Consider the following 13289-nt stretch of genomic DNA (forward strand, 5'->3'; position numbering starts at 1 on the left):
GATGGGGTCTTTAGCTGCAATGAATTGGGAACAATTCAAGATCCGACAACTTACACAGGAAAGTCAAGAATCCTGCCAACATTCGATAGTTGCAGGCTTGATCGATGTTCGGCAATTGGATTCTGCGCAAGCGATATACTGGGGTTGAAAGTAAAAGAACACAAAGAGAAGCAAGAGGGAAGATAGGGAGAAGGAGCCCAGGGTGAGGCTTTTTACTGCAGCCACTGTGGCTGCATCTTCACCTTCAACCATGTCTTTTCGTAATTTATGTCTTTCACGATGTCTTCTCCGAAATAGTTTCTTTGGATGTCTTTTTCGATGTATCTTTGAATATCCTCCTTTTCCTTTATCGGTGTTATAGTCAAAGGAATGAAAGGGTATAGTGGTATGCAATTACAAAACTCCCAGTAAACCTACACGATAAACGCCTGGACATGACACATGAATGCTACAGGAGGAAATAAAGACCCTGGTTTAAGCCTTAGTCCTCTTCGACTTGGGTTTCGTCCCCTTTCGAGCCCCGACAGCAGCAAATGCTTCCTCGGGGGGCTCATCATCGACACCACGCTTCTTTCCAGGCTGCGCATACTTCTCCTCCAAGCGAGCGAGGAAGCCCGCACCACGATCTTGCTGGCGCTTGGTGATAATAGCCAGCAAATCATTCTCATTCGCTGCAGACTTCGAGCTCTTCGCAGCCCCAGCTTTCTTCTTCTTATCCTCAATCTCCTTCCCCAACTTCTCCGCCTCCCGCGCCTCCTTCTGCGCCTTCTTTACCCGCTGCTGTTTCTTCTTCTCGGGCTCCTTGGAATATCTCTCGAAATCCTCCACTTCGCCATCCGCAATGGCCTGGTCAATAATGCCGCGGAACCGTTTGTCGTCATCTAGTACATTGGACAACATCACGGTGTCGTAGATGGCATCCATATTGCCCTCGTGCGTCTCATACGCAGCGAGCAGGTCCTTTCTCTCTTCATCTGAGTTTTGGTATTTCTTCTGGAAGTCCGAGATCGCCCGCGAGTCGAGCATCGCTGATAGTTGTTCGCGGTAGAAGTCCATCCAGTTGAAGTCACCATCTTCGCCGAAGGCTTCATCCGTGCTGCCGGTCCGGTCGTACACGCTTCGTCGACGTGCGTCAGAGAGTACTCCGTACGCCAGCGCAATTCGCTGGAACTTTGCGTTGGCATCTGCGCGGGCTTCTTCGCTCACCTTATCTGTTCCGTGGTTAGTATGTTGGACGTTTTCGGACCTGTGTTGGTTTGCATACCGGGATGATTTCTTAGAGCGCTCTTCTTGTATGCAGTTTTGATGGCTTCCGGGGTTGCATCGGACGCAACACCTAGAATCTTGTAGAGATCTTCCTCGACAGAGGGCATTTCTTCGTCCGAGGCATGGTTTTCGCGTTTCGCGTTTTTCGCCATTGTGGGTTTTCGGTGACACGCTAGGTGTCGGGGTTTCTCGAGCACTAGGAAAAAGGGCTGAGTGCGATTTAGATATAATGAACTGAATTTGAATTTAATAGATGAAAGACCAATAATAGTGGCGACTACACTAGCGTAAGTCGTAGAAACGGAACGCGATTTAGACGCGACGGGCCATTTCGTCATTTCGTCATTCTGCTGCTGCTCCCCGCCTGGCCTATCAACCCACTTTCAAGCACCTCAAGCTCATCGACAGCGCCACTTCACTCTCTTCGGATTTCAAGAGCTACAGAGATCATAAGAATCCTATCCTGCATCATTATTCTACATCCAAAACAAAGGCTTTATCAATTCCCCTTCCACACTGAACAACCCAATCCAATCGCAATTGACATCACTCACCATGACGACAACCACCTCCCCTCACATACCCTACATGAAACAATGCCTCTCCCTAGCGGAAAAATCACCCCCAAGGCCTACCAACTTCCGAGTCGGTGCAGTTCTGCTATCCCGCAAAGACAACGACCCCACATTCACAGACGACCGTATCCTCTCGACGGGGTACACAATGGAGCTCGCAGGCAACACACACGCAGAGCAATGCTGCTTCGCCAACTACGCCGCAGTGCACAAAGTCCCCGACGATAAAGTTGCCGAAGTTCTCCCCGTCGAGTCCGGCCGCAAGCTCATTATGTACGTGACCATGGAGCCGTGTGGGAAGCGGTTGTCAGGGAATACACCGTGTGTGCAACGCATCACACAGACAGCGGAGGGCAGACGAGAGGGGATCCATAAGGTCTATTTTGGGGTTAAGGAGCCTGGCACATTTGTTGGCGAGTCCGAAGGGTGTCGCTTGTTGACTCAGGCGGGCATTGAGTGGGAGCATGTTAGTGGCATGGAGAAGGAAATATTGACTGTTGCTTTTGCGGGGCACGAGAATGCGGAGAAGGAAGTTAGGACTGCATTGGGGGAGAGGGAAACTAACGTTGATGATATTAGTGCTGAGGAGAGGAAGAGACAGGAGGCGATGCCGAGGAATCCGTTGAAGAGGATGATGGAGGGGGATGAGCATATCTATCTATAGAGATCGTGGAGTATGCTACATAGAGTATTGAAAGTAGTGCTACAGAAATCAGCAATTAGTATGTCGCATTGCCAATATCGGCTGGTTGAAAGCCTTGAGACAATGGAATGAAATGTCAAGAGGTAGCCATGGGTAAATCAATCGACATATCACCAAGGTGTACTCCAGAGCTCCGTATCATGAAGACACAGGAAATATTTGCCTTGAGAAAACCCGAAATAACACGCCCCACGACTTTAATTATATACAACCACGTGACATCATTCCGACTTTCAACGCGAGTTCCGGTTGCCAGCTCAGAATACAACTCTTATATATTTTTTGATATCTCCAAAACAAGAACATCCCGAGGAAAAAGATGACCCAATGGCAACTGTCACCAATGAGAACCTCGTATTCTATCCCGCGTTCTGCTTCAAGGCGTCACCAACGCACTTTACCTGGGTGAAAATGAGTGCAGCCGATGTGCATCGTCTCCGAAGATCTAGTAGCTTTGTGGGTATGTTTATTCTTTTTCCGAGCTTACTGCCAACTCTTTGTGTCCCGAGAGATCGGCGCGTTTAGGGCGCAGTGGCATATTTCCGGGCCCTCTAGCGTGAAGGCTTGGAAAAGAAGCGTTAGCGTGAAGAAGTTCATTTGATATCTTCCGTGTCTATACTTGATTTGCAGTACCCCCAGAATTTCTACACCAATACCCTCTGTCATGCTTTTCAGCCTACTCAAACATATTCTATCTTCCTATTACCCAATATCTCCCTCCCATCCAACGAAAATGCAACCAAACCTATCTATACAGGATGAAAAACCACATTACTAACAAAACCCACAGGCCAAAACATCTTCTTCTACAACAATCACCCAATTCAATTCGTCAGCCTAGTAGGCGTGATAGTGGCGCGAACTGATTTCCCATGGCGCACAATCTTAACACTAGACGACAGTAGCGGTGCAACAATCGACATAGCCGTACTTAAAAAGACCACACCAAAACCAGGGACTAGTCAAGAAACCCCTACCACAGACCCAGAACAAACTGAATGGTCTTCATTTTCCCTCACAGCACCAACAGCTACCAGCCTCACCCAAACAACACACATAACCTCCAAAGACCGCGATGAGATAGATATCTCAGCTCTCCAACCAGGAACGCTAGTTCGGGTAAAGGGGACATTGTCAACCTTTCGTTCGCAGATGCAGTTACTTCTCGAGCGGTTCTGGCTCGTGCGCGATACGAACGCTGAAATGCAGTTCCTCGATACCCGTCTGCGGTTCCTTGTTGAGGTCTTGTCTGTGCCGTGGGTGTTGACTGACGAGGAGATTGAGAAGCTGCGTGATGATGCCGAGAGGTGTGATGAGCGCGTGCTGGAGGATAAGAGGCGGGCAGAGAGGGCTGCCAGGAAGAGAATTGAGCGTGAGGAGAGGCATGCTAGGGCTATTGCGCGCCGGTATGAGAAGGAGGAGAATGAGAGGGAGAGGGAGCTTAGGGAAATTAGAGAGGATGGGGAGAGGGTCATGAGGAAGTTCGGGTTTGGGGCGTGAGATGATCACATTGGATGTTTTCAGTGTTGGATATGTGTTACACTTTTCCATTCCCAATGCTATAAAAGTATAATCTCACATGTATTCAGAACAGAACGTCAATCACATAAGATATCATAAGTCATGCACCCCAGAAAGAAGGGGTATATTCGTATCCATGCAGCGCCAAATTAGAATCAAGAAGAAAGTTAAGACCGAGAGTTAGGAAAGAAAAATGACACATGCAATAATCGCCAAAGTACAGAAACCAAAACATAAAACCAAAAGCTAACATCCCTCACCGGTATGCATACTTATCATACTTATCATACCAAGCCCCAGAACCCCCATTCTGTCCACTCCGATAATACTCCTCTTCACTGCCCCGACTACCGCGATGATACCTGCGCGCATCATCATCGTTCGCAGTAGGCGACTCGCTATACGCCAAATCATGCGCCGATAGACCTGAATATCTAGCCGAATGATCACGACCATGCAAATCACTCTCCGAATGCCTGTAGTCACCGCCTCTGTGGTGCTTTCCGCTCTGCGACGAGCTACGGGAGTCATGTGAGAACCGTTTATCGGTAGAATGACCAGATCCCGAGCGTGAGAAATGCGGGTCGCGGTCATAAGAGTCAGACATGTATGCTGGAGTTGGTCCTGATGCTGGTCCCTTGTAGGTCGAGTCTGAGGGTCGGGACGTGGAAAAGGAGCTCGCGTGACTGCGGCTCGGGGCTGATTCGTCGTAGACTTTGCCGACACCTGGATTTGCGGTGTAGGGCTTGCGTTCGCGCTCGATTGGCACTGAGGGGGCAGGTTCGTCTTCATCGTCTGTAACGGCAGTTGAGACGGGTCTCGGTTGTGGTTGGGCTGATCTTGGGGTTGAGCCGGTGGGGCGGGGTCGGCCTCGCTCGTATGAGTGGGCTCGTTCTGTGGGTGATCCGGTTGTGGTGGATGATCGGGTTGGTCGGGTGGATTGGTTGCGTTCTTCAGGGGTGATGTATGGGAGATCGACGCCGCAGTGGATCATCATGCGGTCCTCGATGTCCTCTCTGATTGCGATATCTCCGACTTCTGGGAAGAGGCGACGCGGGAGTTCCTTCGGGAAGCGCTCTTTCTTGTCGTCTGGGTTGTTGATGGGCATGTTGAGGACTGCTTTTTGGAGTCGCTCGTATTCGCGCCCTGGGTTTGCGAGGATCATCAAGGTTGCCCAGGTCTCGAAGCCTTTGGGGGTTAGGCCTGGGATATCTGGGCGCTTTTCTATATCATCTTGGATGAGATGATGTTCGACCTTGAGTTCGCGGAATAGTCGGGATATCGACGATGTACGATCGTCGAAGATGTCTAAATATTTAGTCAGAATATGGAATGTCAATGAGCAGATCAGACCACCAACCTTGCCATGGATAAGGGTCGCTTGGATCATGAGTATCACGATAGAACTTCTGTAACTTGTGAGGAGGGATGACAATAGTGTTTCCCGGCGGATAGTCCTCAATCTACTCAAGTTAGCCATCAAAATTCATAGTATATAAGAACAGACAGAAATCCACATACCAGATGAACAGCGATCCCCCGTAAGAATTGTCCAAGTCTCTTTGTCGCCTTGCCATCCTCAAACAATTTACCCCAAATCCGCTCCAGAGTAGTCATCTCCATAACAGTAGCGTCCCGGTCCGGAGGCTTCGGGCGCTCTGCCTTATGGTAGCTATGGTGACTCCGATCACTATTCTCACTCGCTATAGAACCACTTTCTGGAACGGATTCTGGAGTAGGTTTCAGGCTGAGATAACTATCACTAGCGTAACCGGAGGGGACGTAGGGCTGGAAATTCCCAGTATGGATATTGTCGGCGGCCGAACTGGGCGGGGGAATTGAACTGCTTCTTTGAGGAGGTATTCCAGGGGTAAACTCTGCGTTCGGCTGCAATGAGGAATCTGTTTGCCATGGTGGCTGCTGCGATTGCGAGCGGGGCGGGGCCGCACCGGATCCTTGTATGTTGTCTAACCCAGTTGTCTTGAGCTGCTGAATCACTGTCGCTGTGATTTGAGACAGAACTTCTGGGGAGAGGTAGCCTGTGGAGCCACTATTGTGAAATGCGGAGCTCACTGCATCGTCTATATGCCCAGTGTTCGTGTTATTTGAGGAGGGGCGCTGGGGTTCAGGGTAGCTGTATGGCTCCGGGTTTGGACTTGGGGCGCGCGAACCAGTCCGCGGCACCTGTGGCTGCGGCATATTCAGGTGGGCCTGTTCGTGGTGAGATGGATATGGAGGTGCTGGCGAGTACGCATATCCGTTGGGATCTGGGTTCATTTTGCCCGTTTGATATGTATTCCTCGTGTAATTCCCATCGTAGGCCATACGGGGATTCGGGAGGTTAGACTTGGCTGGGCTGTTTTATTTGCAGATATGTAATCCTTGCAAACAAAGAAAGAAATTTGGAGAAGTTCTAGAAAGAAGGATTGCAGATCTGGGAGAGGTTACGAATTACCAATATTATGGAGGGGCTAGCGGGGGGCGAGTGAAACGTTGTGGCGATCACATCGTCACTAAGAACGAGACAGATTTAAGATTCCTCTTTGTACCCCTTCGACGTCACATTGCTCTTTAATATATTCCTTTGTTAGATTAAAGTCCCACAGATGTTCTGTCATATTGCTAGACTAGGTCAGAGCGACACGATCGGCAGACTAATGGAGCGCATGCATATCGAAGTGCATAGCAACCACTGTGGACTTTGGTCCTATTGGCTTTATTGTCAAAGATTGGCTATTTTGTGGTTTCCTAGGCTACTGTAGCATAATAATTAATTGAAAATAAGACTTCTAGTCAGAAAATTTTGATATTAAAAGGACATCGTAGTGGTCTCTAATATCGTCTTCCGCCAACTAGGTATTTGAATTATTCAAGTTTCTAGTCGTTAGGCACAGAGGCTGTATAAGCTGACTATTTTGCTTTGTATAGCTCATTGTAGATTCATAGAAACATCTCATTAAAAAGACCATATAGTAAGTCAAGTACTCTATACAAAGTCGAAATTACTTTGATGGATCCTCAAAGCCAATAGAACAACAGTCCTCAATGGTCGCTATGCACTGCGATGCATCTTCCATGCGGCACGAGTATTACAGTTTCCCTTGCACCTATCAGAATTGAGCAATGTCATTGCTAACTGTTGGCTAGAATCCGATGGTTGGGGCTCCAATAGATAGACTATGTTGTAAATTATTATTGTAGCCTTGTGGGTTATATATTCCATAGGGCCCTCTTTCCATGCTTTCCACCAAAACTACCTGAAACCCCAAATCTAAGACATCTGCTATAGTCCTTATAACCGTCCTAACTAGAAATACCTGGATGCCTGAGTAATGATTTTTAGTAACTAATGAACTTGAACTACGATTTATTTATAGTATGTGGGTCAACGGAACCACTGATGTCATTCCCATGGCGCTATTGCCTCCCGATCCATGGGAGTTCAGAAATAAAAATGGCTTTAGATTGGTACCTGAGTCATAAAACATGTTCTATAACTCCAGAAAAGAAAGCAGAAAAAGAAAAAAAAAAGAAAGACAGAAAGAAAGAAATAAAAACAAGTAGACAGGGTTATATCAGGTGCGAACCTAGAAGATGTCCACCCCACCCCGTAGATAAAAGCTTCATCACAGAATATGAAAAAGAATTGCCAGTAAGATAAGATATGCACCAGACACAGAGCTGGAATCACTAGAAACTCGCTGGCAAAAGGGGGCATCTGTAGACAGGGAAACTTACGGGCAGATGCAGAAGTCGAACCTTGTGTATGCGAAGGCAAGCGAGAAACCAGGCATACTGTGAAGATGAAGAAGATGAATATGAAGAGCAAGGCCGCAGATTGCAATACTAGGTGCAGCCCGGCAGCCAAGCTGCTCATAGATAGAACATCGTCAATCATAATGCGAATGTCGATTCGTAGGAAATGCACTGGCTTAGGGCCGGAAATAATTAGAGAAACCTTCCTCCTTTCCAGGGAGTGCCATCATTAACTTTGCGGGTACCAGGTGCCCAGCCCGGGGCTAGCTCGGGGGCGGGAACAGGCTGCCGATGAGGACGGTGTGCCTGTACGATACCATTCTGTTAAAATTCCATCCAGAAGTATGTATTATTGGAATAAAGAGTCACTCACCTTGACTTTTGCAAATCCCTGAGCATCATTACTATCACTATCCGTGGAATCATTACGCAGGACAAGGGATTTCTCGACACCCTGCTCCAGACTCTCCTGTATGTATACACATGAGTAACCAAGACTTGATGAGAGCTGATGTAGTTCTGACCACTTACCGGCTGACTTAGAGAGTCAGAGAGCTCATCGACAGACTGAGAGTGTTCCGCAGACCCGGACAGAGCTCCGGATCCAGACCGAGAGAGAGCCACAGATCCAGACTGAGAGAGAGCTACAGACCCAGAGGGAGCTCCAGACTCAGAGCTGAGCTCCTCTTCCGCTTCTTCCTCCTTATCCTTATCCTCAACCTCAACTTTCTCTGTGATGGCAAGAGGTTGATCATCAGAGTCGACAGCATCGAGGGACATCTGGTAGTTCATGCAGGGCTGGCAGAGCTGTTGAAATCAACCAAGTGTTAGAAGTATCCAGAGTAGATAGCTCAAAAAAAGAAGAAACATACCGGACTCTCACGATTGCGTTGGTTCCTGGCAAATTGGTCGATGGCACGGTAGTGGCCGCAATAATGACATAGCTCCTCACAAACCTGGGCATTCGTACATGGGCCACATTTAGCAACCTGTTGGTCACGAATGTTACTGTAGCCAAGATGGAAGATAGCCTGGCGGAGGTAGTTGAGTTGGTTGTTCGAGTACTGGGACTTCGGGCGACGTCGCTTGCAGACACAACATTTGATTCTAGAACAGTGAGCAGGTGAAGATCAAGGCGTGCAAAAATACTGACTCATTTGGAATGGGCGTTCGGTCGACCCTATTGATATTTTGTTAGCGCCTGTCTGACTCCCTAAGGAGATATTTGATTAACTGACGCATCTCTTATTTCTGGTGTGTATCCCCGGGCATACGGACTCATGGGTGCCAACCTATGTCGCGGGCGCATGGTAAAATGGTATTCAGAAAGGTAGAAGACTCAGCGAGGAAATTGCATAGACTGGCAGGATACTACACAGAGTGAGCGTAGTGGCTGAAAGTGGGAAGAAGAGAAGGGGAAAGGAAAGGACGGGGGATTTATACTAACAGAGGTAGGCACAACGAGGAAGGTGCATGGGTTGGTCTCTCCGGAAGTGAGAGCTTCAGGATGGGCCACTTCAATCACCTCAGGTTTGCTTTTCCATCATAAACATTGTTTTATTCTTTTGGCTTTCAAGCTCTGCCAACAAGAACTGAAGGCCGGAAAGTCAAAATGATACTAGGGAGAGGGGCAATTCAGGACATCGATGTCAAATCTGAAGTAGATATATAATAACTGAGCACACAGCTGATGTAGATATGTCATGCAGATACTACAAGTCAAAGATATCATCAAACAATATGAAGAGCATTCTGTGCCAGAAAGCAAGCACACACAACATAATCAATACTAACTTGGATATCGAGTCTATTGCTTAGGGCAATAACATATATTCAATCAGAAGAGTCTTGTTGCAAAGACCTTCAAAAAGGAGTAACATTGAATCATCATTCTCACCTCACTTCGATGGAATAAGTTAATAAGTTTGCCCCCTTTGCACTATATTCAACATTTTGCGGCTGATTCTCTATACCAGAAAGATGCTCAGAGAAGAGAGACTTCCAAGGCACTACCAACAACACCACCAAAAAGGGTAACTATGAGGATCCCGCACCATCCCCCGACTATTTCAAGGTTCTTCTAAGGTTTTAGTATTATGATTCAAGAGTAAACATATAGCATAATGAAAGCTATCTTGGACATTACTAAGTCCATTACTTAGTCCTGGAGGGGAATGGCAGAGATAGGAAATCTTTTACAACACCTTCATAAAGGAGTAACATCAAAACTAAACAGCAATTCCACCTCACTCAAGGCACCGACATCCGAGAGCACCCTATTTTCTTTCTAGAAAACCATAGAAGAAGCGGAGAAGATCCCGTAATAGAAGTATAATTGATATTCTCTGCATATAATATAGGGGCATCCCCCCAATCTAAAGAGGGGCTAGTTTCAAAACCAACTGGGCCATGAACGTTAGTTCCCAGAGCAATGGAAGAAGCTAGTTAGGTATGACACACATAAAGGACCCAGTTTGGGCAGCACGACAGGGCCAGGGGAAGAAGGAGGGGCATCTATCACTTCAATGTAGGTGCATTACTGCGGTACGCAAGACATTGGGGCCACCTTAGTTGGTGATCTAAATATACCCGCAGCCAGAATTAGAAGATCCATGACATGCAGTGGATGGCACTGCCACTGTATACTCCATAGACTAGGTAGAATCGAGGGCTAGTGCTAGGTAATTCTGCAAGTAAAGACTATCTGTTAGTATGTGTTGTCTGTAGGTAGACACCTTCCCGATTCGCAAAAGCTTTATATATTACTCCGGAGAGATAAAATATAAGGGTTACTGGAGTGACAGGTGGACCACTCTTAACACTCCAAAGAAATTAAGTACTCCGTATCAGTACCGAGGGCCAATTCAAGCTAATTTAGGTCCCTCGTGCACAGTTGGGACGGATAATCTACTGGACTCAGATCTGACAGTTCCATCGATCAAGGGGTGTCCCGAGGCTTCTACGGCTTCCAGAAACTCACAGACGTTTCGGGGTTTGGAGTGGGCCGCAATTTAGTGTCGAAGATAGTGTGGAAAGTCGAAGGTCTAAATCGCGCGGTAATTTGCCAACGGTCAGGAAGTCCATTAGGAAATTCGGTGCGAACATCCTTGTAATCGTGTGTTTTGTCAGCTGTTTTTTTTTTTCCGGACCAGGGGGCCTGTTAGGGGGGCAACGAGTCAAGAGCTCAAGGCAGATTTGCCCCCAACAAGCTCTCAGTTTAAGAAGTCTAAGGTCTAAGCAAAAATGACCCCATCGTAAGGCATAACCATTCAGAGGCCGTTGTCTTGCAATAAATTTGGATATTTGATGATCATATTTCCAGGAACCACCTTCTCGAAGGTCGAAGGAACACGGCGCCTCCCGGCAGTTTGGGAAATAAATAGTTTCTTTTCAAAAGTGGCGATGCTGCAATCCTTCCCCCCCTATAGGGGCCCTCCGCTTCATCCGCGGGGGTCTGGATGAGCCCACTGTGGAGAATTCCGTATTCCCCCGAATCGACGGTGCGTAACGAGGCGTTTGTGAGGGATGAAAGAGCGTCGTCATAGGCACAATAAACTGGATAAAGTGGGCTGCCTTTTTATGATGGGGCCAATGGCATTGTTAGTGCATCGACTCCATCGTACTACTGATCTTTGGTAGTTGATGATTGGTTTGTAGATTGATAGGCGTGGAGTATAAAGCCCCACTGAACGAATCATAAAGGAGAAAGTGGGATTGGTAGAAGGAATATGTATTATTCGGTGTACAATTCCTCTATATTGTACTCCGTACGCGGTGTGTACTCCACGTCTTGTTTTCCTGCCCAAATAGTAAGAAAAACTATTTTGTGTGTTGAAAAAAACAAAAGTGAATTGGCCCACTAAATTTGAACCTTGGTTTCGTGTCGGTACGGCCCTTGGATTTGCAAAGTAAAAATTTCATCGGATAAGGGGCGAGCGCCGAATATTGAAACAGTGGCATGTTATGAGTTGATGAGTTGAAATAGACTGATCAAATTTATTTTCAAGCCTTGCAGAGGGAAATCTCGGACCAGCCACAACGGTTGCCCCAGGGTTCGTCCATCTGACAGGTGCATTCTATCCCGCCTCCTGCAGGTAATTACTGTGTAAGAGGGCTTGAGTTTTATCATTTTTCTGTCTTTGCGAACGTCCCTAGCTTTGGAGTTAGTGGAGAAACCGGAATGATGCGGTTAGATTCTTACCGCAAGATGGCTATAACGGGCTTGGTTTATGATCTTACTGTCATCACTTTGATTAGAGTCAATATTAGACCGTATACAGTTAATTCCGTACTTGACTCTATAATTTTATAATAGGTCAACACATCCGGCACCCATGGCAACAGGCACTCTACCATGTCTTTGACACGGGATTTCAACAAAGAAAATCGAATGCTTGGGGAAAATCTACGCTGTTCCCAATCGGAGACGGCTGGGAGAAACCTGTCAATGATCTCCCAAGCATACGGGGTCCAGACCCCATGTACCTTTGAACAAAGAAAGAGGTGAACGCATCAGATGCAACTTCCAGCTCACCGCGGCTTAAGCTACATGCTCCATGCCTTTCTATCCCGCGAACCTTTCCGTCCACCCGCAAACCTAGTTTACGAATTATCTTCCACATGGCCGAGCCAGCATTTTACCCCGGTATATGATTGGCCCTAGTCGGCGGATCAGTCAGAAAAGAGACAGCGAGATACCTCTTCTCTCCGATGCATCAGGAGATCAGGTGGCGCAAAAAAAAAAAACAAAACAAAAAACGAGGCAACAGGATGTCCGAACCAATATCAATCAAAGTTAAGAAGCTAACTCCAACCATTCTATACGCGAAGTCCTAAAACAGGGATTATCCGTTCGAAGCCGAATAATAAGACAGACGGTGTTCTACTATCCGTGCGAGAATACAACTGGCAGCAGAACTCCGAATGTAGGACATGACATAAGCGACATGCGATGGCAAAAGAAAGGATTCTCCTTGCTGTTCTCGCCCATTCTGCGAGTTGTGTCTGTAGTACATCTTACATGGTACATCTGGTACGTCAACGGAGAACCTAGGTACATCTCCGATGGAAATGACTCGTACAAAGGCGTAGTAAGATGATTGGTAATTTTGTTTCAAAGTTGAGATGAGATGTCTTCGTAATTGGGATTATTAGAGTATGTTCTTGAAGTGATACAAAGTAGTTCGAGGCAACCAATTCAAATGCTCGAGTCTAATAAATTACCAAGGCGGCCCAACCTCTTCTGACACGCCCCAAATAGTGCAGACTAGGGCTGCGTGGGCAACGGTTACAGGCTGCACATAATTACTGTATGCCCAACCTTCTCAATTATTAGGCGCCGTGCATCCACAGCGGTCAGATGATAGAGAATACAAAAATGTGATAGTGATATAGGGTTATGGGAAATTTCAGTACAACATACAGCGTACAACATATAAAATTCATAGTATATAAATGTTAGTTAATAT

General features: G+C 47.0%; 5 protein-coding genes across 5 annotated transcripts; 2 read left to right on the plus strand and 3 right to left on the minus strand.

Moving 5' to 3' along the window:
• Positions 1 to 474: 474 nt before the first annotated feature.
• Positions 475 to 1418, minus strand: PGRI_018780 (DnaJ domain protein; the record flags this gene model as incomplete). The annotated part of the gene is made up of 2 exons (XM_040789591.1): positions 475 to 1211; positions 1265 to 1418. The coding sequence occupies 2 exons, from the start codon at positions 1416 to 1418 to the stop codon at positions 475 to 477; spliced, it is 891 nt and encodes a 296-aa protein (XP_040646544.1).
• A 403-nt stretch (positions 1419 to 1821) lies between these two features.
• PGRI_018790 (putative DRAP deaminase) lies at positions 1822 to 2505 on the plus strand (the record flags this gene model as incomplete). The annotated part of the gene is made up of 1 exon (XM_040789592.1): positions 1822 to 2505. The coding sequence occupies one exon, from the start codon at positions 1822 to 1824 to the stop codon at positions 2503 to 2505; it is 684 nt and encodes a 227-aa protein (XP_040646545.1).
• Positions 2506 to 2871: 366 nt separating this feature from the next.
• On the plus strand, positions 2872 to 4044 carry PGRI_018800 (OB-fold domain-containing protein; the record flags this gene model as incomplete). The annotated part of the gene is made up of 2 exons (XM_040789593.1): positions 2872 to 3004; positions 3335 to 4044. The coding sequence occupies 2 exons, from the start codon at positions 2872 to 2874 to the stop codon at positions 4042 to 4044; spliced, it is 843 nt and encodes a 280-aa protein (XP_040646546.1).
• A 277-nt stretch (positions 4045 to 4321) lies between these two features.
• Positions 4322 to 6342, minus strand: PGRI_018810 (uncharacterized protein; the record flags this gene model as incomplete). The annotated part of the gene is made up of 3 exons (XM_040789594.1): positions 4322 to 5373; positions 5426 to 5528; positions 5587 to 6342. The coding sequence occupies 3 exons, from the start codon at positions 6340 to 6342 to the stop codon at positions 4322 to 4324; spliced, it is 1911 nt and encodes a 636-aa protein (XP_040646547.1).
• A 1671-nt stretch (positions 6343 to 8013) lies between these two features.
• PGRI_018820 (uncharacterized protein) lies at positions 8014 to 9130 on the minus strand (the record flags this gene model as incomplete). Its single annotated transcript, XM_040789595.1, has 6 exons — positions 8014 to 8127; positions 8195 to 8290; positions 8353 to 8628; positions 8694 to 8928; positions 8975 to 9001; positions 9060 to 9130. 6 exons carry the CDS (start codon positions 9128 to 9130, stop codon positions 8014 to 8016), a joined length of 819 nt encoding a protein of 272 aa, XP_040646548.1.
• Between the last annotated feature and the right edge of the window lie 4159 nt (positions 9131 to 13289).

The sequence above is a fragment of the Penicillium griseofulvum genome (assembly GCF_001561935.1).
Source record: "Penicillium griseofulvum strain PG3 chromosome Unknown contig_80, whole genome shotgun sequence".
Taxonomy (NCBI): domain Eukaryota; kingdom Fungi; phylum Ascomycota; class Eurotiomycetes; order Eurotiales; family Aspergillaceae; genus Penicillium; species Penicillium griseofulvum.